This window comes from Pygocentrus nattereri, chromosome 6 (assembly GCF_015220715.1).
Source record: "Pygocentrus nattereri isolate fPygNat1 chromosome 6, fPygNat1.pri, whole genome shotgun sequence".
Classification (NCBI taxonomy): Eukaryota; Metazoa; Chordata; class Actinopteri; order Characiformes; family Serrasalmidae; genus Pygocentrus; species Pygocentrus nattereri.
Window position 1 is genome coordinate 28711927 of NC_051216.1, and position 24709 is coordinate 28736635.

Here is a 24709-nt window from a genome sequence, read left to right on the forward strand (position 1 = left end):
ACGTATGTGAAATGCTAATGACAATCGAAAACAGTGATTTGAATATCTAACAGTACAAACGTGGTATTGTTTTACCTTATCATGTCATTGCTTTTTTGTGCTCTTACATTTTCTCATTGTAACTTATTGCCTGCAACAAAAAAACATGCTCCAAAAATTGAGACAAGGATAATTAAGACTAAGAACATTGTGAAGTGTTTAAAAAGCATCTTAAACAGGAGATCATGCTCGGAGAGAAAAGGAGCATCCAGGAAAGGCCTAGTCCTTTCTGAGCAAGGATGCGTCAAGGTTCTAACAGTTTAAGATCAACACACTTCAATGAGGAACTGCAAGGATTTTAAGGACAGACGGACGGGTGGGAGAGCGGAGGGATGGATGGATGGACAGATAGATAGATAAAGACCTTCAGAATTCAATGATTAAAACAGGTCCTTCCAGAAATGGACAAACTAACTAAAATGTGTTTCTGCATATTACGTTAATGTAATTTTAAGCTGTATCCCATTTTACACACTTAGAAGTATGCAGGAGGTTGTTAGGGCCACACCATGAGCCTCTGGGCCTACCGGAAATCTTTAAGAGAATACAAAAGTCTCCCACGGAGGCTACCACACCCCAGTGCACTCAACCAGCAGGATCTTCTCTATAGCTAAGCTTCACATGCCTTCAAAAGCTTGCACAATCTCTCCACAGACCAGCCCAGAGATTAGAGCCTGGGCCCCTATGCTCTTGCAGGTGACTCCTCATACTGGCTGCGTGAGTGCTCCACTTAAAAAAACGTTCATCCATCAAAGAAGCTAATCTCAGGTTTAGCCGACACCTTCATTGTACTAGGACTTCCATACCACTGCTCGAGCATAAAAGAGGGCTTTAAGGTGTACTGAGAAATTTCTATACAATTGGGTTAACAGAATGGGGCATTTTTAGGTGCTAGCTTACAATACAAAGCCAATTGTTCAGCTGCTCTTATCATGAAAGCAATGCCAAAAGTGCCTTTGCTTTGAGGAGTGGCCGTGACGAAGCCGAACAGAATACCATAAGGGGAAGAACAGTTGCCATTCCTATGAGCAGGTGAGAGTGGGAAACAAATGAAAGAGATCAGCTTGCTTCTCATGTTTTGGAATGCATTACATGCTAACAAATAGCAGTGTTTTCTAACTCTGTTGAATAATGACTAATTTCAGATCTGTTTCAGTGCTTCTGAAAAATCCCCTTGTTTCGATAAACAGAACAGAAACCTGTCACCTCCAAAACATCCCTCAAGTCTTCTCAGTAGCAATAAAAAGTGCAGGCCCAAGGCATGTCCTTATGAACCATGGCTGCTCTAATGTCTGGGACGATTTCCAGTAATATCAAAGCCTGTGGCTGTTACTTCTTTTTTTTCCTGTAGACCATTTTTCAGCAATTTTTGTCATGCCCCTCAGAGAGTCAAACAAAAACATTTTTTGCCCCTGATACAAACAAGGCAATAGCCAGCAGTTCATCTTTCGCTCCGGGTATATCTGCCATCTAAACAGATCTCTCTGATTGCTTGGCACCAAGCATATCTTGTTTTTTGGGCTGCTGAAGAGATTCTCTAGGAGACAGAGGAGTGTAACCGCACATTCTGTTCTCTTTGTGCAATAGCATGCAGGGGGTGAGAAATCTTTAAGAAATGAAAGCCGTTTATCTCCCACAGAACTCAGCATGTCCATCAGTGCTCGCCAGCATCAGCACACGCCGTCTTTGCTTGGCTGGGGTTGGGCATGTGGAGTAGTCTGGCAGAGAAACATTACAAAGCTAGAGCAGTCTGAGCTAGACCCCTCTGTTCTCTCCCAGGACAGTGCAGCGCAACCTTTATGGAAAGCAGCAAGCCAGCAGTGCCCCTGCCTCACTAAGCCGGTCACTGGGTTCTTAAAGGGACATGACGCATTTCAGTAAAAGCTTGTCTCAAACAGTGTGTGTACTGTCATCATTATCACTGTGTGAGTGTGTACTGAGCCTGCTCTTGCAGTATAAGAGCACCACAGGATAAGTCTGAAACACGATAATTAAAATGAACTAAATGAAAAACCTGTGCGTTTAAAAGATTTTACGTTTTTTGCTACACCTCAGTTAAAAAAGTGCTTCACTGTTGTCAAGGTAATGAACAAGGTTACAATTATCTGTACATGAATAATAGAGAATTGTATTCATCTGTGGCACAAAATAAACGTGGGATGTTACGAAGGCTGTCGTGGGCTGGAGGTTACAGAACCAGGCTTGCGACCAGGAGGTAGCTGGTTTGATCCCCTGAGCCCACAGGACGTGACTTGAGTAAGGCATCTAATCCCCAACTGTTCCCCAGGCGCAGCAGGCAGGGCTGCCCACTGCTCCGGGCAAGTGTGCTCACTGCCCCCTAGTGTGTGTCTTCACTAATGTGTATGTGGTATTGCACTACACGCATCTGACAGATTGCAGAGGTGAAATTTCCCCATTGAGGGACTAATAGAGGGTTGCAGAGGGAAATTCCCCTGATTTTTCAAATTAAATAATTATGATGTAAACATTTAAGCAAATAAATAGTTGATATGTAAACAAAAATGTAGTGTGCTCTAACATGTAGTTTTACATGGTGGAGAGGTACATATACTGTAGGTTGTTTTAATGATACCCAAGGAAAACTTTTTTTTTTTAGATTTACTTATTTACTGTTATATATAAAACTCCAAAGATCTGTGTAGGTTCACTGATTGCTTTGGACACTAACTAAAACTTGCATTGTAGGCATCACAATCCCTGGTTCCTATCATTACTATTGTAAAGAAATCTGAGTTGGTAAGATTTTGCACAATGCATCAATTCAAACTACTCTGAATGACTATTTAACTATGACTATTTAATTTAACTATATATATATATATATATATATATATATATATATATATATATATATACACATATATTTCTTTTATTGGCTGAATTATGCAGACATTTTGTAAATTCAGTACCATTCCACTTTGCATTAGATTTTTTGGCTTAACCTCTACACAGATCTGATGTGTGAACTCAATTTAAAAGTTAAAAGTCAGATTTGAGCCATATGATCAGAATGCGTGTTTTCTTCATATTACAATTCACTGCACGTCATTACTGGCATAATCCAAATCACACAAAGGTAGCGTATTTACTGTATATATTATTATTATGCTGATTTGGGAGGGGGGGTAAATTCTGATAACTGATAAAATTGGCCAGTATAATTTTATATTTACAGTTAATCTTTTAATTTTATACTCCAGTACTTTACTCCTCAATTAACTTTATTTCTCAATTATCACTCTTCTTAAACTCAATTAAAAAGCACAAAGCATCTTAAATAATATTTAGCACTGGGGCAGAACTACCCAGAATGCTTTGCTTTTTTGGGGTTATGTTTATCACCACTTATTTTTCACCAGTTCTCTTTATGTGTTCTCATAATAAAGGTTGGGTTTGGATGCATTTTATATTTTTGGTATTATTCAGCCTGTATTGCTGCTATGTAATTAAAAAGAGTTCTTCATACTAAGTTGCCCATAGCTCTCTAAGGTTCAGCTCATTAGGAGATGGTGGTGCTGAACAGCCGATACAGATAATATTACAGGACGTAAATAGTAGCTGATATTACTGTCCAAGCAAATTTTGTTCTAGTCCTTATTAGTTTCAAAACTGTGCCCATGTGGACAAAAGTGTGATACACTAATAGTAATAGAACACTAATAGCAGATTGTCACGCCTCCCACCAGCTCAGCAGAGACTAACACCTCTCACTCGGTCCAGAACTCCACCTCCCAGATCCCCCTCTCAGGAGATCACATGACCACAGACTCTCAGCCATCTACCCATCAACGCTCCAGTTGACACAATTATTAATTGTTCTCACCTATGCATGTGCCTATATAACCTGTTTGTTTCCATAGCCTCCTCGGAAAGTATTGTATCAGTGTCCTGTGCGTTACACAGACTTTTGTTCCAGTGTTTGACCCCCTGGTATGTTTTCTCACTCGTTTTTCTCGTTTATGATTCTAGCCTGACACTTTTTTGACCCTGTTTTCCTCTCTCGTGTTGTGATCTTTTGCATGCATCTTTCACTCTGATTTAGCTTAGCCTGTATTGCCCCATTTGCCTGTGAATGACTCTTTGCCTGTTGTTGCACTTGTTTTTTGTATTATCGTTTATTAAACATTTTAACCACAGCCTGATCTGTGAGCGTCCGATTCCTACAAAGTTGTCACACAGACGGGTCATGTACAAATGCACATGTGAACTGTCAAGACAGAAAGAGCAGATCTGAGCAATAAAAAGAACTGAGTAATAACATTTTTAGCTTAACTGCTTGCAGCATTTGGATGCTGGTAGTGGTGCAGATGTACAGTTCCAGCGCTCACCTTGAATGGGGATGATGGGGTGTTCTCGGCGAGCACACTCTGGTCTGCTCTGCGTTGCTGGAGTTGGGACGGGCTCAGTAGGAACAGGGAGCCTCTGGGATAGCACAGCAGGGACGCAGAGTACAAAGAAACTGAAGAAAAGGCCAGACACAGCCAGGGAAGTCACGTCCCGTGGCAACGCTGTCATGGTGACGAAGGCCAACCTCTCTTCTAGCTGCCAAGGTGGGCCTCTAGAAGGCACCTGAGGAAGAGGACAAAAGAGTTGGATGTGAATAATTTCTGAAAATATTACCAGTCTCTGACCTTTTGATAATGAACCATATGTGAAAGAGTAGAAAAACTTAATTTAACGCCCAATAAATAGTGGGTAAGTGCGAAATGCAGGGAGGACAAACTGGAATGAGCCTAACAGTTTCCTAGGAAGTTTCCTAACAGCCCATGCAGCAAAGCATTTTGCACTTAAAAAAGCCTGATGAAATAATAGCACCCATAGGGATATATATTCAGAGGGACTCTCTTCTTTGGAGCTCCTTAGCCAACACTATTCACAGAAAAAAAAAATCATGGCCTTTGTAGCAGCACAGCACACGTGGCTAAACAGAGAAGGAAAAAGCATATCTGGCATTATTCACACCTCTCCAGAAAATAGACCATTTTCTGTTCAGATAAAATCGCACTAGCCTTCAATGGGGGTGTAGGCAATGGGGGTGAGGGATGCTGCTAAAAAGTTCCTGACAGAATGTGATGGTTTGGCCTGCGTTGCTTAAAACTCTTTAAGTAAAGGCCTCTTCCACCTCTGTGAGATGCACTTTGGTGCGGAGGAGTTTTAATATCCAGGCTGATCTTATTAGAGGTGAGGGGAGGCATGACATCTCCATCTTTATTCAGCACTTCTGCAGTCCCACTGCACCCATATTACGACACCCAGCAGTTAGCTCAATCACAGCTCATTCTGAAGGAAGCTGCCTGTCAGTCTCCTCAAACAGAAAGAGAGGAAGTGCCAGGTGCTCTGCTCTCCGTGTGTCACAGCTGATAGGCCTTAATGGGAGCTGATAATCATGGCTGAACAAAGCCGTGAGCTGAGGTGATCGTACCTAAAATTAACTCTTGGGTCTCCTGAACTCATAAGAAATCTGTATGTGGGCTATCACAGGAACTCAGAGGACACTTGAAAGTTCCTCTAATTTTGTAATGGCTGCATTTCATCAAGATTCCCACTCAAGTTCACACTCTTAGATCTGGTTTTCTGATACTAAGATGAGGTGAGGTTTAGATGAGATTTATGTAAGGCAGATGCTGCTCTGTTTTCCAGCTACATCACCATGACTTAGATTTCTATTAATGTGATTTCACCAGAAGCATGATGTATGTTATTTAAAGCTCAGGTGAAGCATGCAGTTCATTACATAGTTCTGCAGTAATTCTGTGACACCTAATATAATTAAACTGCATTAAAAGCAAGGGAGAAAATACAGGTCCAATAAGAAGTGGTAGAGCTCAGCGTTCTGTTTTTTTTTTTAATTTAATGGGGCAATCAATACCAAATTATTAGCTTGGTTAAGTTGCAAATCAACCATGATGCGCACAATCAATTATGCCTCACACTACAGCTGGTAACTAATTAGGCAAATGAAGGTGTAGATGAGGTTGGTGAAATACAGTGAACAGTCTTTATGATCAGTGGGCATTTTGTAGAACTCAGTTGAAATCTCCAAATCACAACACACTGCAGAAAAAGCTAAATTACAACAATAAAATTAAATGCATCTCAACAAATACTCTTACATGACTGTAGTAATGTGAGACTGAGAAATGCCTGCATGGCTGGATGATAGAAGACTCGAACACCTGAGTAAATGCCACCTCATTGTAGTCACCATCTAAGGTGATTTGAGACATTACATGAAGACGAATGATTTGTACTTGAGACAGCCCCATTTCCCCCAGAACAGACCGATTAATTTTTGCAATCTGTCAATGCAATTAAAATTACCAGAAAAGCAGGGCTAATTGAAGAGTTGTACAGAATCTCACTTTCTATGGAAATTAACTACGTCCAAGTTCTTCATTTTCCAGCATCAGGAAAATATATTTAACAGATGCTGAAATATTTAACATTACACAGGAACCTCAACAATTAAATGCAATATTTTTATATTTATATCATTTTGTCAGCATTTACTGTATCCAACATTTGCCTTTATTACAACTATCATTCTTTTCTTAAATTTTTCAAAAGACACCTACAGGAATATTTTTCTATGCATTTTGTAAACACTTCCAAAGTTCAGTCTTAGAAGTTGGTTGAATTTGCTGCTTCTCACAATTTAAGTAATCTCCATCACAAATTTAGACTCCTCAGTCTATAAACCTTATTAGATGTCCAGATTTGGTGTTTATTCTTTTATGTCTATTTCCTTTTCTCATTAATGGCTTCTTAAAAACTAAACATCCTCTCAGGATGGACAGAAACATAAGAGTGGAACTTGATTTTCTCCTCTCTCTCGAAGCTGAAAGCTTTAAGAACTGTTTGTCTGAGGGTGACAATTTTGGTAGTCTACCGGGTTTTGAACGGTTGTTCAAGAGTCTCAATTTCTCTACATCCTTTAATCATTTTCTTGAACTTCAGTTTCATAAATTCCTGTTTTTTACTTGTTTTCCTTTGACTAACTTGTCCTCATGCAAATGGATTGTGTTATATCTAATCTCCTCAGAAATATCTACATGGCAGCTAAGGTTTCTTCCAGTAGTTGCTGATTTTTAATGACGAGCATAAAGTCTGTGACAACTCTGGGAACAGCTTTTGCTGGGAGGACTCAGCTGTAATTCATTGGCTTTAAGTTTGTAAGTATGGGAGAGTTAAAGTGGCAGTGTAGGGTGAACAAAAGTACAGAGTGGACAAATTACACACTGAGGGATTTGATGATATACTTGGTGTTGGAGGATTCTGTGTAATTTTCTGTTAAATAGGCTTCCTGCTTTTTTATCTGACATAGAAAAATGAACAACTTGTCCTCAATGGCTGTTTTGACAAATGAAATAAATGAAAAGGTAGATTCTGACATTTGCACAGCACTATACCTCCACCCCACATGACTATAGTGGCATGCCTCATTAAATCAGACCTTCTTCACTGCTGCTATCGTTATTTGAAAATATCTTCTTATGCTTCGTTCCAAGAAATGGGAAGACATGGTAGAACACCAGTAATGATTTTCAATGAGGAGGATGTAAAGGGGCTGTGGAGGAAATGCTGATTCCTCTGTGGTCAAAGCCAGTGCTAGATACCCAAGCCAATGTAGGCCAGCTGCTAAAAGTGAAAAAGATTGACCCAGATAAACACATAATAACAAATACACACAAACATACAAACAAACACAAACACTGTACGGGAACTGTTAACAAGTTTCTCCACAACAGTAGGCCGGCAGCTGTGAATTCATTAGTCTCCATTCCAGAGAGGAAGGGTCTAAAGCCTACACACAGATGTGCACGCTCACACAAGCGACACCCAAACTGGCAAATTAAGGTCCTGAACAGCTGGTAACACTCCTTACTGTGCCTTAGAGGATGGGCAGAGCTGTCTCCAATTCATAATGGCAACTGCTGTGTGCCCACAAAAGCTCCACCAGTGAGAGCAAGCCAAGCTGCTTGCTCAGAAATGCACTGTCTTTCGGATGCTGGCTAGGTGAAGTACCACAAAACTAGGCTCGGCTGAAATCAGGTTAATTTAGAGCGTGGGAAATAAAGGAGCCACCTGGACCAGTTTGGTAGATCCCCCCGGGGCTGTGGCCAGCCAGAGTGGACAGTCAATTATCCGTGGCCAGTATGCATTTGGCTTTAGGGGATGCTCCCAGATTACACTAATGAATGTGCTGACAGGGTCTCTGTCAACAGTTCCAGGATCAGACGAGAAATCATGTGGCCACTGGGCAAGCAAGCCCTGGCTCCCCTCTGCCAAAGCCTTACTGAACGAGGTCCAGTAACTGAATTAATGTGGCCATATGCACGTGAGAGAGAAGGTCCGTGCAAGTGTTTGCTCAGGAGCACCTCGCTCAAACAGAGCAGTGCCTCTGAGGGATGCTGGAGCGGCATTCACTTAATGAGCACCGTGTCTTCATTTAATGACATGCCGATGGACAGCTATGTCAGGCAGGGGCATCTGCAGAGGGGATCATTTCTGGAGTCTGGCTGGACAGATTCAGATTACAAGTGTAGCAGCTTCTCATGTAGCTCCTGAGCTGCTCTCCTGACAGTGATCCTGACAGTGAGCAAACCGAAAGTTCAAAAAAGTATTTATAAGTATTATAAGTACTTTAAAGGGCCCATATAATAAAAAACTACATTACTATTTTCACACATTTTTGGGAAAAAAGGTTGATGGTGTAACAACACTTACCGTTTCAAAACATACCATTCACTTCCTAGTCCATAAGTTCCATATAAACATCCATTTTTGAATATGTTGTTTTTGTGATGTCACAAAAGCAAACTCAAGGGTCCTTTCTGTGTGGAGTCTGCATGTTCTCCCCATGTCTGTGTGGGTTTCCTCCACGTTTTTGCCACACAAGCACACTCAAATGTCACATGTAGAACTTAAGAAAAATGATAAACTACATGAAAAACATAGGATGTGGCCTCTGTAAGTACTGTTATGTTCTTCATTGACTGTGCAATGACAGTTTAACAGTTCGAGCACCTTCTAAAGGAAATGAAATGAAGGTGAATTGCAACAGAGTCCCAGAGCAGTTGTAACAGAGACGATTTGATTTCTGCACACAAAAGGTCAAGGGTTTGTAGATTAAATACTTAAACCCTGGAATAAATCAGAGCACAGCACTGTTGGTCTGTCTTCGGGTGGGTGGCTGAGTGAAAGAGAGGGGAATTCTTCAGTGGGCCATAAACTCTCTTTCAAAACTCCTATAATCGAGGGGAGTCCATCACATTCCATGGGCCGTTGGATTGCCAGGTGCGTTCTCTTGCTGCGAACCATAAAGCTTTAGAGTGTGTCGTCCTCCTCTGTTCTCAGACTTCTTTTCCCGCAGCCCAGGCTAGAGCGAATGCTCTTCCTAGCTATTAGACCACTTCTTTACTCAACCCATGGGACAAGATTTAATTACAACTCAAAGCAAACTTCCTCAGCCGAATCTCATCTGAATCAATTAAAACACTGATTAAACTTCTGCCTCCAAAAGGGGGAAATTGCTGCCCACAGAACGCAAGCTATTTCATATGAAAGAGGCAAGCAAGCGGATATATTTTGCCCTATTGATGCTTTTTCTTGGGATAAAAAAACAAATCAAAATGCAACCGTTAATTTGCTAACATTCCCTCCAGTGGTTTCTGGAACTATAAGCAAAGTTTATTAAAGTTGATTATTTTTTTCAAGATTTCATATTTTATGCAGACTCACAATTAAGCCCTCATAATCAGTAAGTATATGAGATATAAAGTCATTTAGGCAGAGCCTTCTGCTGAGGTAACCTTGTCTTTAGCTCCATCGCTGCAGGAATACTAATGCACATCATGGAGCTGCTCTCTCTAGACACTCGCCAGCTCTCACTTTGCCAGGTCTCATTTGCAGAGAAAGAAAGCAACACCTGTTTCTCAATTAAACTAAACACACAGAAGAAGATACTAAAAGTAAATCCCACACAATTGATCAATTATCTCTAAATGATTTTTTTTTTCTAAACACAAACTCTTCTTTGACCATTTCACTCTTGTCATTTTCGCTTCACGTCATCTTGCAAGACAGGCTACCTGGTGGGAATGAACGGCTTAACTAAAAGTACATAAACCATGACCTGAATATTTCATAGGTTTGTGGAAACAGTTTCACAAATAATTCCCTGGCAGTTCTGAGGAGTTCAATCCTCTGCGTGTCTAAAATAAATAAATAAATAAATAAATAAATAGAAGCGGCTAGAAGCAGCTCAGCTAGAAGCAGGTCGGGTTTCTTTGGGTTCCTACTGGACGGCCACTCGGTTACATAGAAATAGAACTCTATAGCTTCACTAAAGAACTATCAAGAAAAGATCTGACCTTGCATTAACCCTTCAGATCATGTTGTCTTTACATCTTAGGGTTGATTATGGTATTAGTACCGAATGAACACGAATATTTATTTCTTAATTTGAAGTATACAGAGTTATTTACTTTCAGCCTTGGGCCTTGTCATTATTTTTCAATACCAATGGCAATAACTTGAATGATATTTTTCTCTAGAAAATAAATTACATATTTAATCTCTCAAAATATGAGCAAAATCCAGATGTACCAAAAAGGTTACATAATTTGTACACTCATGTGCAAAAGTCAGAGACCAGCCTTTTATCTAATTCATTTCAAAAAGGCCTTGAAGAAAAAAGCAGAACAAATATATTTGACAGAAAATATAAGTTACATTTTCTGCTTCTTGCAATTCAAGTAATCCCAATTTTAGACTCATTAGGCCCAAAGACTTAGAACACAACTCAGATGTCCAGTTTCAGTGTTATAGCACAAAATTTCTTTGACATCTACATATTCTTTTAGACCCACAGCCAGACTCACCAGTATTTTTGTGGTTTTGAAAATTAAAGTGCTTACATTTGCTGCAGTAAATTTCTCAAAATTTTTAATTTTTAATTTTTTAAGTTCCTTTATTGGAGGGGTTTGGGTGGCTGCAAGGCAAAAATTTATGTAAAGATTATAAATTTCATATTTATTTAACATGTTTTACAGGAAGCCTAGTTTGCTTCTATCAAAACAAACCACAAAGTGTACCCTGCATACCAAGAGCATGCAAAACAGATTCAACATTGAAAAATATAATAATGTCAAAAAGAATATTTTCTGTAATGCAAATCAGCTACAACAAAGCATATAAACCAATGAATATTCAGAAAATTGAAGACTATTATTTAAAAATATATAGTACTCCAAGTACTAAAAGCATCCAGATGCACTCTGAACTAACGAAAGCATCCAGCATCTATATTGCAACAAAAAGGTAGGTCACAGTACAAAGAGCAAGCAACTGCTTGCAGAAGATATGGAACAGCATTCATACGGACATGCAGGCAATCAGATTAGAACAGGTAAAATCAAAATCACAATAGTTACGGCCTGCTTTGCTTAGATTAGGCTAGGGCTGTGGCTTCCCGACACGTAGCACAGAATCTCCACACTTCAAGGAATTACATGTTTGGTGTGGAAATAACGAGGTGACAAAATGGGCATCTCTGGCAAATACTGCAAGCACTGGTTGAATTTGCTAGATTACAAAATCTTAGTAGGTCTGATTTATCTTCTTACAGTGGAAGGATGTACTGCGAAGTACTGTACACAGACTTTTCACAAATACTTATATATTGTTTCTTTTTTTTAACTTGAACAATTTGCAAAAAATTTATTCCAAAAGTTTGTTACATGTTATACCCAAAAGACACTATTTGCTGCATAAAGACTCTTGATATCAATTAAATGCTTATGACATTAAGTTTAGACATCAATCATCAGTCTAGATTTTCAAACAAGCATGCTTATTGACTCACTGGTGGAAATAAGAACATCTCGTTGGGTATTGAAATATGTTATTGAATGACATGGAATTCTTTGATATGGTAGAACTGAAGTAATTCCGTCTGTACACTAAAAGTATTGTATTACAATACTCAGCCCTGCAACTGAATCTGACTGAACCTTTTCGAACCATTCAGGACACAAAAAGGTTTGCCATATAGAAATCGTTGCATTTAAAGTGGTACAATTCCACCAACACCACTTTATAAATCCTATTTTAAGAATGCAGCACTCTGTATTATAGGCTCTATTGATCTCAGATGTACTTCTTGCCCAAAGGCAATCACATACAGGCCAAGACACACATGCAGACATCTTTTTAAAAAATGGCTTCTGTTTCCCCATCAGCCATAGCCTTTCTCTGCCCCACCATTCACCCTGTGTCCCTGATGTGGGTTCATGTCGGTCAGGGTTACACTGAGCATGTCTAATTACCCTCAAAGGCCGGGCCACACCAAATCTCTTAAATGCCTGCTCTACGATGGCCTTCTAGGCTCCATGGAGGGACAATGTGGGCCCTGAAAGCAGGGGGATGGGGATGCATCTAAGAGTTGTGCACTCGGAGAAGAATGATCGAATTGGGAGCAGGATGGAAAAGAGCTATAAAGGACCCTTTGGGTATGGGGTGATGGGAGGGTCATAGAAATCATGGTATTGAGTTGCTCGTCTCACGCATGGGTGAGTCCGCTAAATCGCTGAAAGGGCTGTCTTTAGGAATGTGCCGCAAGACCTCAGAGACACAGAAAAGATTATCGGACGTGGTCGATAGGCAGAGACTCCAGGCGTGTCCAGGAATGTGTCTGATAACGTATCATAGCCCCATTCATGGCTGAGGATGTATCAGAGAGTTTTTCATGCCTGCAGGGCAGGTTGGCGCCTGTAACGATGCAATTTCACACTTATCTGCGATTCTAGCACAAAGAGTAACGCCAAAGCTGAGAGAGTGTAGGTGTTGGAGGAGTGTGTATGTGTTGGCTTGTTTTCCTGATTCCCGGAGCTCCTAGATGTGTAGGTGTACAGCATTAGTTTGACAACAACACGCAACACTTCGCTAGCATTTTCTGTCTGTCTATGTGTACACTGCTAACAAAACTGGTCAAAACAATTGCAGTGTTTGCATCCGCTGATTGAAAGCTGCACTTCCAAGCAAGTCGGTACATTGACAAGAGTGTTCAGAAGATGGACATTACTAAGAGTGGCTGTGTTTGTTCCTGCCAACTTGCATGAGTGCACACAAAAGTGTAGTGATGCATAAATACAGATGCTGGGACAGATTCTTGTATGGTAAAGTAGAACCAAAGCAATTGCATTGCTAGCAAGCAGCAAAGCCAAAGGCGTTATCATCACCATCAGCCTGGAGCAATGAAGCGGCGCTTGTTGTGTCCAGCCCAGCCGTTCCATCTTGGAGGTGGTTCTTCCAAGTGTCTAACTATCCAAAGACGGTTTCATACATGGGTGCTTCCTCGAAATGAGCTCACCTTCTGTGTGCACTGCTAACTCCACAAACTCCATGTATTGATTATAATTATGTTTGCTATTACTTTATAACTACACTATAACATATATGAGCACTTAAGGAGACCATTGTCCTGTTAAGTTTAAAGTTTGTTGAGTTCAAAAAGGTCACTTACAAGTTATTAATTCACAGAGACAAATAAAAAACTGTGAGGGGAAGATTTTTTGAAGAAGTTTGCTATGTCACTAAGGGATTATGAATGGATGCTGATTAATAATCAGAGGAAGTAAATCACACTGCCAGTTGCAGACTACTGATGGTTCCCTGGAGGCACAATTGAGAGTGTTCATAGGAGACCAATGAGGTGTGATGGAGACTGCGTTATTAGAGTTATTCAGCACAGCCTGTGGTTAGGATGATTTGCCAGACGGTATATTAGTCTTGAGACAACATTCAGACCAACAGTTCACAGCCCACAGTGTAAGACAGCTGCCTCCACTGGGCATGCAGCCACTCTGATCTGTCTATATTTAAGATATTACCCATTTCCACAGCTGGTGGTTTAGCCACTTAACATCAGCCAATTGGGATAACAAGCACATTGTCTCAGTGGTGGAGTTAAAGTGCAGGGGAGGGAAAGATCCTGTAATCAGACCAAAGCTGTTAACACTGTCTACCATATTTTTATTGTCTCATGCCATGTAACGCACTCTGTGTCCTTTGTGGTCGATGATACAAGTTAAACTACACAATCATTGCTTCTTGTGGTGTGTGTGGCTTTATAGTAATGGTCACTGTGAGGAAACAGTGGCAGTGAAGAAAAGTCACAGACAATCTGTAGATTCCATATTGAAGAAAAATAAATGATGGGTTATTTTCTGAGGGCAAAGCACAAAAATAAGCAAACCTACAAGAAAATGGCACAAAACAAATAAATCACAAAAGGGGAAATCACAGCAGCAAGTGGAAAATGCACAGCAGCATTTCCACAATCATAGACAGTCAGCAAAAGTGCAAACTGGCCATGGGTCTCTTACTGAGTTTGTTACACAGAGCACTTTTTTGGGAGGTGAGATATTCAGTGGACAACTGATATAAGCATGCTAGAACTAAATAGCACTGTGAAAAAGGTCCAAACTTACCCCACCCTGAGTACTGCCATATAATCGCAGGTGGTTTGCATAATTACATGGCTCATAAGTGCAATGTCAGCTGCGATATGCCATGGAGTCAAACTGCATACAGCAAAATTTGGAAAGCAAGTGGATTGTATGAACATTTGAAGCATACTTATTTTTGGGGAAGGAACATCTGCAGCCTTGCCAGGTTTTGTGATGAAGTGCATCTAATGAGTGTTCCGAACAATGCAGAAGTGCAAGCTTTTGCCCAAGGCTCATAGTGACTTCATTCTACCACTGTTCTCTCGCCATTTGGCATGTTGCCTACTACCAACCCACCCCTCACACTCTGTCTGAGTCAGAGAAACTTAGTCAGTAAAAGCTAACAACAAAGTAAACGCTAATGACTAAGCAAAGGCTAAGCTAGCCTGCATAACTTAGCCATCAAGCAAGCTTACCTGTCTATCTCCCCATCATCCCTTTGTTCATTCATTCGTCCATTCCTTAAACTGCCTATCCCAGCACTGTCTGGACGCACATCCAGCAGTAAATAAGAACCTTGCTCTCTTTAAGATGTCACCACATAAAAGCTGCACAATATTTTTAATGAGCCATGAACACAGCAAAGTTTACAGCACCATTTGCACAGGCACACTCAGAAAAAAGAGGTTCTTAACTCTCACTGGTATCTCTCATGTCGCCGAAGTGGTACTTCTCAAGGGTACATCTTTAGTACCTTTAATGCCACTGAATCCATTTATACATTTTCTTGAATATTTAATCAACATAGTGACATTCAATTTGTCCTACAGCATAATCAGGTTCTTTACATTGAGTACTTAAACTGACTTCATCTTGGTCAACTTTGGACAAGATCTCTTTTTTTTTCAAAATGTCAAGTCATTTGGTGTCCAGGTCATGAATTAAGAAAAACACTCTGTATTTCAGTGGTGTGCTGTCTCCTTATGATACAGTACATACAAAGGTGATACAACTGCAGAGCAGATACTATCTACAAATCATATTCGTAAACATCTTTAGTAAAGTGGCACTTAACTGCATGAAATCAGTGTTAATCAAAGGCACCCAGGGCATTCCTATAGGACTAGGCAGAAACAGCAAAAAAAACAAAACAAAACAACAACAACAACAAAAAAACAGTTGGGGCAAAAGCAATATTTCACAATGTGAAACAAACATTTTAACTGCAGAAATAAAAATGCCAGCCCTTCTGGGCTACTCTTTTGGGTATTCTTCTAAACGAGAAGTCATCCATTATGATTTCAATGTATAGACAGACAGAATCACGCACGTGTTATTCACACTCATATTGGTTTGCTCTCTGTGTCAAGGCCTAAAGTGATGTATGGACGGTCAGAGTGAATCTGAGCAGGCGGCTGAGTGGCAGCACAGGCCGAGGCAGAGGCCATCCCCCAATCTGAGCTGCTGTCTGGCACCATCACATCCACCCTGCCTGCCCGCCTTCACTGCTATCGAGTAACCCAACACTATGTTCGTCTACCACCCTGTAATATCATCCACGTCTGTCTCGGATGACCCAAGGTAATTCATCGTCTCATTTCTCTGATTGACAGACAGTGTCATATTACACATGAAGGTAACACCGATGCAACATTTCTCCCTGTAGCTCTGTATATTATGGCCACAATGTGCTCTGGCAGTACTCTGTGTCAGGAATGGATCCAACTGTTGTGCCTAAAGTTTGGCTGCAACTAAAATTTTTTCCCCCCCAATCCTAAGTAGCAAGAGAACGGAGCTCTTCTTGATCGGCTTAGCCAGACTGTGTGTACTGCCTCAGTCCATCCCTGACCAGAGGGATGCACACAGATAAAATGAGGATACAGACAGTTAGTCAGACTTACTTGGATACAGAGTGGAGCTTTAGTCGAACCAGAAATTTTGGACCAAACCCAGGAACATTCTGCACGAATCTGTGCAGACCTGACCCACAGCGCTGAGTTTTGAATCCAAACTCAACTTCCTGATGAAATTCTATGCACACCCACTCCAAACCAGCCATCTTACAACTTGCAACTGTTTTCACATGTGAACTGCCTCACAGAAAGGAGAGAGGGAGGATGAAGTCAGGGAACTAAAGTGGAAGTAAGTGTTGGAGCCAAATCTGTTAAAGGTGTGCTATAAGAAACATGTTTGTGATGATTTAAAACATGATTACAAATGAAATGCTTTAGCTCCTTCAATGGCCGGATCCGCTGGGTCCACAGTTTACTACACACATATCTATATTCTACAAATAACTCAGCCAGTTTGCATCATAGTCCATGTAGTTACTGAATAACAAACCTCAGCATGTACTAAGCTTGGAATATAAATGGATTAAGCAACTAAAATGCTCTTACTTATTTATTACTTATCTGTACTTCATGTTGAATATTAAGCACATAAAAGTGCAGGATAAAAGTTTTTCCCTTTCCCATCTCTTATAAGGTTACAATTTCAGAGATATCAGGTTTAGTTATCAGCAACAATTTGCAAAATGGTCCCGCTGGGTTCAAATAAACATTTCAAATCTCTAGTACAGAGACCTTGCCAGTGTTATTTGTATGCAAGGGTTGAACACACAACTGCCTCATTTAACTCATGAAGGACTTTATGATTAGCATTAAATTGGAATCAGGTGCATTACAGCAGGGAAAATACTAAGCAGGTTTTGGGTCCCTTGAAGAGAACTGGAATAGTAAAGAGCGTAAAAAGGGACAAGTTCAGGCGGGCACCAAACAGCTGCAGCTTTGACAGGGACAATGGCACCACGGACAGCGTGAGTGTCAGAATAAAAGCCAGGGGCATGGACCTCTGATAGAGCAGCACAAAGCACTTGTCTCTTCCACACTGTTCTGCTTTTAGCAGAGGTGTCTAGGTGACAAAGCGCAGGTTCTTAACAAGGCAGCGGAGATCAGGGGGCGAGAAGGACTCAGCCGGAACGTGAAGCGGAGTATGACACCATGGCTGTCACTGAAGAGCACAGGGCTGGCAAAGGAGCAGAGGCAAATGCCTGCAAATAGCATTCTGCCTGGCCTGATAAGAGAGGGAAAAGTTCATGCCTATTCTGAGGCTCTGCACAAAACTCCAGGTAAAAGGTCAGAAAGTGAAGGTTACAGCTTTAGCCCTATTATTCTTACATTTCACTCACAATGCTGGTTAACAAACAAGCCCCTTTCAGCCGACTGGCATTTCAGCAGGACAAGAACCTGCTGCATGGAGCACTGAGACAGACAACACACTCCAATTAGCTGCTATCTCAAGGACAACACACGGAATGCTGTTCTAATTAACTGAAGCAGGCACAAAACAAACAGTGAGCCTTAGGAGGCAAGACGGTTTAATTGATGAGCAAATTGATTAGTACTGGCTTCAAAAGCGAAGCCAACGACTAGAAGAAAACATTTCTTGTCTATATGCAGAGACCTATACAAAATAAAGAATCTGACCTGAGCTGACCTGCAGCACAAAGTTTTGAATCCAAACTCAACTACAGACCGAGAAAATTCTATCCTTGCAACCATTTTCACACCTGTATAGGCTTCACAGACCAATAAAAGTGTGGAGGAAGAACGAAGTGGGGGAACTAAAATGGAAGCAGGTGTGAGCCATATTTTTTAAGGTTGGTTATAAGAAATATGAAAGTAAAATATGAATCTAACTTGAGCCTGACAAGTATTTTATCACTGTCATATCAAAATCTTATAACTGCATTTTCTTGTTTTTAAAATTTTTAACACCTTTTGAAAATGTCAGCTGCCCTTTCATGGCATTTCATGGCAAATGGAGGTGGTACAAAAACACTGAGCCTATGAGGCAAGACAGTTTAATTGGTGAGCAAATTGATTAGTACTGGCTTCAAAAGGGACAGCACAGACTGTGAGTAACCAGTTCTTATCTATATGATATGCATAGAGACAATCTTTACAAGGATATGGAGAGAGTTTTAAAAGATCATCACAGAATAAAACACGAAGTAGTGCTGGCGAAAATGTTATAGGCTACAGAGGCTAACACACATACACACACAACGTGCAATCAGACAGTATTTGAACACTGCTGCCTCATCTGTGCCAAAATGTTGTAGCATAATTATGTGTGGCTGATTGTGCTAAATAGTCAGTTGCCTCTGACTTTCAATGTAACATGTTAATTGATTTGGATTCAAACTTAAACAGTTAAAAATATTGGCTAATAAGAAGTATAGCAATGTGCTATCATGTTTCTAATGTTCATGCACCCCACACAATCTGAACTCTGGATTTAAAAATGCTAACCAGTCATTGGGTAATTTGGCAGTCAAGAAATCAGAATCAGCTGAAAAATTAATGGTCTGTGCATCCCTAGTGTATACTATAGCCCTCTGAAATCACAGGCCTTATCTACACTACATTCACAGAGTCATCTGTATTGCTCACCAATTAGATCACAGTGTAGAAATACAAATGTTGAGCTGCTGGCAGACAATCAGAGGAATAACCACACCATCCAGCAGACTGCAGACACAGCAGTAGAGCTTTAAAAATGTGACAAGTGAATTACAGCATGGCCTCTGAACACGTCATAACATCTGACATCTGATTTCAGACAAACACAAGATTTTCACAAGCTGAAATACTATAAATGCCTTTCGAGGGCAGTGATGACAAAGCCTATGACAACTTATAATGTCAGGAGTGTGATGTGGCTCTGTACATCTAGACAGCAATATACATTAACAATAACAATGAATTAAAACGCCTACTGACAGTGCTGAGAAAAAGTGCTGTACATAAGAGACAACGAGGCTCTTCTTCTAAAAGTTGTCTGTTCTAATTCTTTTGGATTGTTTCATTCTGTATATTTCAATTTTTTTCAGTAAAAGAATATCTGAAAAAAAGGAGGAAAAATGTGCTAGCCTTCCTAGCTTGGTAGTATTGTGTGAAACCTAGAAGCAAGAAAGATTTAACTAAAATTGCCCAGCCAGTCACTTTTAGGCTTAGTTTCTAACGTGTTACTTTTGAGCTGGTACAAAATATTAATGTGGACCACCGTTAGCTGGGTGCTAAAATAATACTGCGTACCATAGGGGTGCTTGCAGAAATGAGTATCATCACAGCACTACCAACCAGATAAACAGAGTTAAAAGGTTTCTCGATTTAAAAAACTACATAATGTCATTCATTGGTTGTGCATACCCCCTCCTCCCAGATGGTATCATAAATGCTATTAAATATCTACCCTTTAAAATCATTTAATTGCTGTTGGAAACTCCTATACTATAACAACACAATAGATTACCCTCAAACCTATACGTACCAAACCTCTTTCTGACTAATTGCCAGAAGGGCAGAGAAGAGGTGAGATGCAATACTGCGGTTGGCAGCCACCCTGGTGACTGTTATTAGTCCCACACAGACATGACTCTGATACCATCAGTGAAGGCCACATAGAGGTCACACACCTACCAAGTAAGTAAGAACTCAGGCTGGATTCAATCAGAAATGCTGTCATGTGCACGCCAATACGCACACACACACACACACACACACACACACACACACATACACACACACACACACACACACACCACACTGCATTGTTACCCTTCTTGGATGGCAGACAACAAGAAAAGAAACTGATCTCGCGCAGCAAAGACTTAAGCCATCACAATCACAATGTCCTTGCGGCCAGCAAGCTCAAATCCCTGCAGGAATTTTGGGGGCTGCACCCTTGAAATTTTTAGGCTAAACAGCCTCAGGCTCCAAACTGCATACATGAATACAAAATGTGCTCTCTCTGCAGGTCATCTCAGGAGAGAGTGACCTACAGGCTAATAGATGTGACAAAACCCTATAAAGAGATGCTGCAGCGTGGATCTCAGGGCCATGCCTCTCCAAAACGCTTCAGTTTACCTACTGAATCTTTCAAGCCGCAACACACATTCACAACAACATGCCCACAAACTCAAATATCCTGTGCACGTCTTCAGTCTAATAAACCTGAGAGAGATAGAGATTCAGAGAGATAGAGATAGATGGATAGAGAGAGAGAGAAGAAAGAAAGAGAGAGATTGAGAGATCCCTTTGAAGCCTATCTGACAATAGCTGGATGGTCTTTTATTCAGTTCCAGCTTCTCTGAGAGATTTCTGCAGCTGCTCGCCTGAGGGGGGACCTGGAGAGGGGTGTGAAAACACAGTCATATTTCCCTCATCACTCAAGAAAATGTACTTTATGTGAACAAATTCACCACAGCATCTCTCCCAGCTTTTAAACAGATAAACAGAGATTAAGAAATTCACTAAAGGTACATTGTCAATCCGACCATCATCCTGTGGAAGGCCATGGTATTTTGTTGAAGGCCCTTAAATCTAAGAGAATGGACTGTAGTCTAGTCTTTACTTGCAAAAGAAACAGCTCCCAGTAAAACAGTTTTAGAATCTGCAGCTTACTCCTGTATTTCAGCTCCTTCATAAAGGCAGACATCATCAAGCATCATTACTAAAAGGTTCTTAACCACAGTGCCATTATGTGCCACATCTCATTTCTTCATTATAGTTTAGGGAGCCAAACTGTTCAATGAAACAAGGCAAGATAATTTAAGTGTGTAAGTCAGAAAGCCATCATTTATTTATTTCATTTCCAGTCAATGGCCATGAACACAGTACAGTTCATTTTTCAGAGTCAGAAGAAAATGCAGAAATTATACGTTTGACAGTAAATTACACAAAAGCTACAATGACTATATATATATATATATATATATATATATATATATATATATATATTTATATTTCAGTATTTATCGTGTCTGCTCTTTGCCTTTATTACAGCTTCCATGCAGTAGTCATGCTTTTTAAATGAATCTACTGAAATATCTTTCCAAAATTCCGTCTTAAATGTGGGTTGCATTTTGCGCTTCTCACAATCCAAATAATCCCAAACGCATTCAATAATGTTGAGGTGGCCAGTCCATCCAGACCAGCAGATTTTCAACAGCTATAATAGCAGCTTCTTAACAGCTACACATCCTTTTATGTAAGAGTGGCCATCAACATGTGGCTCCAGAGTCATAGGAGGCTCTTTTACTGCTCTCCACAGCAGAATTAGATTTTTGCTAATTAAATATATTAAGCCTCTTTTCAATAACAAATGGTCTCAAATGGAGTTAATGTAGCTATAACTGCTAATTTATTCTTTAACCCTGAAGATTGGCATGCAGATTGCCTATCACCAACAACAACCTCGCCTAGTAGCTAAGGAAAAGTCATTGAGTATGTGGAAATGAGCGGACTTATTTGCATTTATAAACACTCCAGCTGGTTTCCTGATACGTTTAATCTGCAATGACAAACTGTCAAACACTAAAAAGTCCCGAAGCTGAAGTCAGCTTCTTTCAATCATTCCACCTTAAATGGTGCAGCAGTAACATTCTGGTGCCTCAGGCATCATTTAAGGTGGAACAGGAGAATTTGAACAAGATGCTGGTGAATGAGATGCTGACTGACTTTAACCTTGCAAAAAGTTGAACACTGAGAGACATTTTACAAGAAAATATTTAATTCTGCAGTCAGAGATGCAAAATATACCACAGATGCCAGAAAAGAGGCTATAGCTGAGCTAAAAGTTAAAGGAGAGCGAACTAAGCCTGTGTTTTGTTTATATTATATTTTTTAGCCTAGACTAGTACATTAGCACATACTGAGACATATTTACAGCCAAGACGGTAAAACAGACATAAAATGTGGCTCCAAAAGATGATTTGATTTTTATTGAAAGGACAAAAAGGCTCTTCTTAACATGCGGGTTGCTGACCCCCATGTAGGATGCAGGAGTGGAAGGATGCACAAAAACACCTGTGGATATTTTCAGATCTGAAGCAAGAATGGAGCAAGCATTAAAGCTTTAAGTACAGTTTATCTGAGGGTGGCAGTTTTGGTGGTCTTGTACACTCATTAGGAGTCTTATTTTTTCTGTGAACTTCTTTGGAAACTTTTTTTTTTCACTGATTTGCCTTTGACTATCTCCTTCCTTATTTAAACAGATTTTCTTATATCTAATCTCTTATTTCTAATCGAATTAGAAATGTCTCGTGAAAAGTAAATAAACTGTACTTACTGTCCACTTGGACTGGAAATTAAAAAATAAATGAAGGTTGGTTTCTGTCACAAGTCACTGTTATTCAATGTCATTGTCTTGTAGATATTTTACTATCACATTACAGCTTTTATTTGACAGCTCCAGTTTTCTTTAAAGTATTTTTCTTTAACAAAGGAAGAAGGTCTCTAAATTGTTGCACCCAGATCTCCATGGCCCTATGACGAACTCTTTCCATTAAAGTTCTGATGCATTTTTGCACAAAAAATAAGTTACAGTTGGGAAAACTTAAAAGCACAAAGGCAATTATCTTTAAGGATCATGAGGCCACACACTGCATATGTAATATTCTCTGATTAGTCTTAAGTATTCAAAACTAATTTTAGACCAGCTTAAAATATGCACTGTGTGAAGCCCTCGAAGAACCGTACATTTCATATTTAATTATAAACGGCCACTTGCTACAGAAAGATGGACCAACTGAAGCATCATTGGAACATATCAAACCAGCTATAATGAGCAAATGGTGCAGGGCTAACACACTGCCTGTGTGTACAGGCCAGAGGGGATGTGCTGTGACCACACCAGAGACCAGAGCCTTTGCTCTGGACAGATCTCACTGGCTCTTTCAGAAGACAAATCTCGGCTAAAAGAGCCAGTGATCTCAGCAGCTGCTAGACAAGGCACATTTGGTGAGACGACTGGGAAATGCAAGCTGTGAAGAACGGGCTAAAACAGTCAGACTAACACTCTCATCAGCCTGGAGGCCAAGAAGAGCACAAAAACATCCAAGTATTTGTACATGCTGAATGAAACAAAGCTGAAGGAAACGAGAGAAAGACTTCACTGTGTGTGGAGAGTGACACGGCTCGGGCAGAATAATTAGCTGCAGTGAGCTAATGGATACAGTGATACAGTGTGACCATTCAGCATCAGCATTCTGCTGTCCCTCACACAGCTGCTGTTGCTGCTGCTATGGCTGCAACTAGGCATGGAGAGTGAAACCAATCAACCATTATGTGCCCTACAAACCATTAGGTAGCTGCCAAAACTGCCCAAATTCCTAATTGAGTTTTGAGAAAATTTTAAATAATTATTCAGTTCACAGCACCAAACAGCTACAGCCTAGTACAGTGATTTGGAAATTTCAAAAGTCTGTTGTATTGAGTAGTAGGCAAAGGTTTGTGCACCCCCAGTCAAATGACACACTTACGTTTCAAAGCAAAAATAAGTTAACAAATCCTCTACTGAGAGCACACTTCAGCATTGCTGAATTCATAGTTACTGTGCATGAAAGGTGGCCTCTGCAAAAGTTGTCACATTTCTTATTTCATGTATTATTTTTCCAATATATATAACTGAAAATAAATAGAAATTGTGCACTAAACACAATTAGCAGAGGAATTGCAATACTTATGTTTGTCCCCTGTAAAGGACACTTTCAACAAAACATTTAATTGGATGGGGCGGGGTGTATAAACTTTTGTACATGACTGTCTGTAAAAATCAGTAACCAACAGTTCCTCACTTCTGAGCATGAATAAGCAGCAGCACCAGAAGTATTTATCCATGCACCTAATGAGGACACTTCATTTAGCCTTTACTGAAAACTCAACACTTAACTGGATTTAGTTGGAAAACATTTAGTTCCTTATTTTTTGGCTTTTTGTGCAGAATTCAGTCATTGGAAATTCTACCTGCTAGCTAGGACTCCTACCACAGAATGCTACCAAGTTGGGAGCTCTAAGGCTGGCATGTGCTGCCTCTGAGTCATATAAAGTCAGCCACCTCTTTTCACTTAAACGCTAACTGCCAAATCTGACACATCAACTAACAGATGCTCAAGATTGGCTAGAATTGTGCTGAGAGACGGGGGGGAAGAAGGACCATTTTACACACTCAGAAAGAGCAGATGCCAATTATTAGGGGTCACACCAAAGGAGCAGTGTTTGGATGGTCATGTGTAACTGCTAGCCCTGGCTATGCAGCATAAATCTTGCCTGGTGCTAAAAGCATTTCTCAGTACAGTTTCATTCACAATTCACAATCACTTGTGATAAATCTTCTGTAACTGATTATTTGTT

At 40.2% G+C, this 24709-nt stretch overlaps 1 protein-coding gene across 4 annotated transcripts in view; it reads right to left on the reverse strand.

The window, feature by feature from the left end:
• The window catches only part of sema5ba (sema domain, seven thrombospondin repeats (type 1 and type 1-like), transmembrane domain (TM) and short cytoplasmic domain, (semaphorin) 5Ba), a 159841-nt gene that overhangs the window by 84075 nt on the left and 51057 nt on the right, over positions 1-24709 (reverse strand). For all 4 annotated transcript variants that reach the window (XM_017709528.2, XM_037539216.1, XM_017709526.2 and 1 more), the window contains one exon: positions 4389-4629. In XM_017709528.2, coding sequence (XP_017565017.2) covers positions 4389-4575 — 187 coding nt within the window. In that variant the 5' untranslated portion in view covers positions 4576-4629. The remainder of the gene's footprint in view (positions 1-4388; positions 4630-24709) is intronic.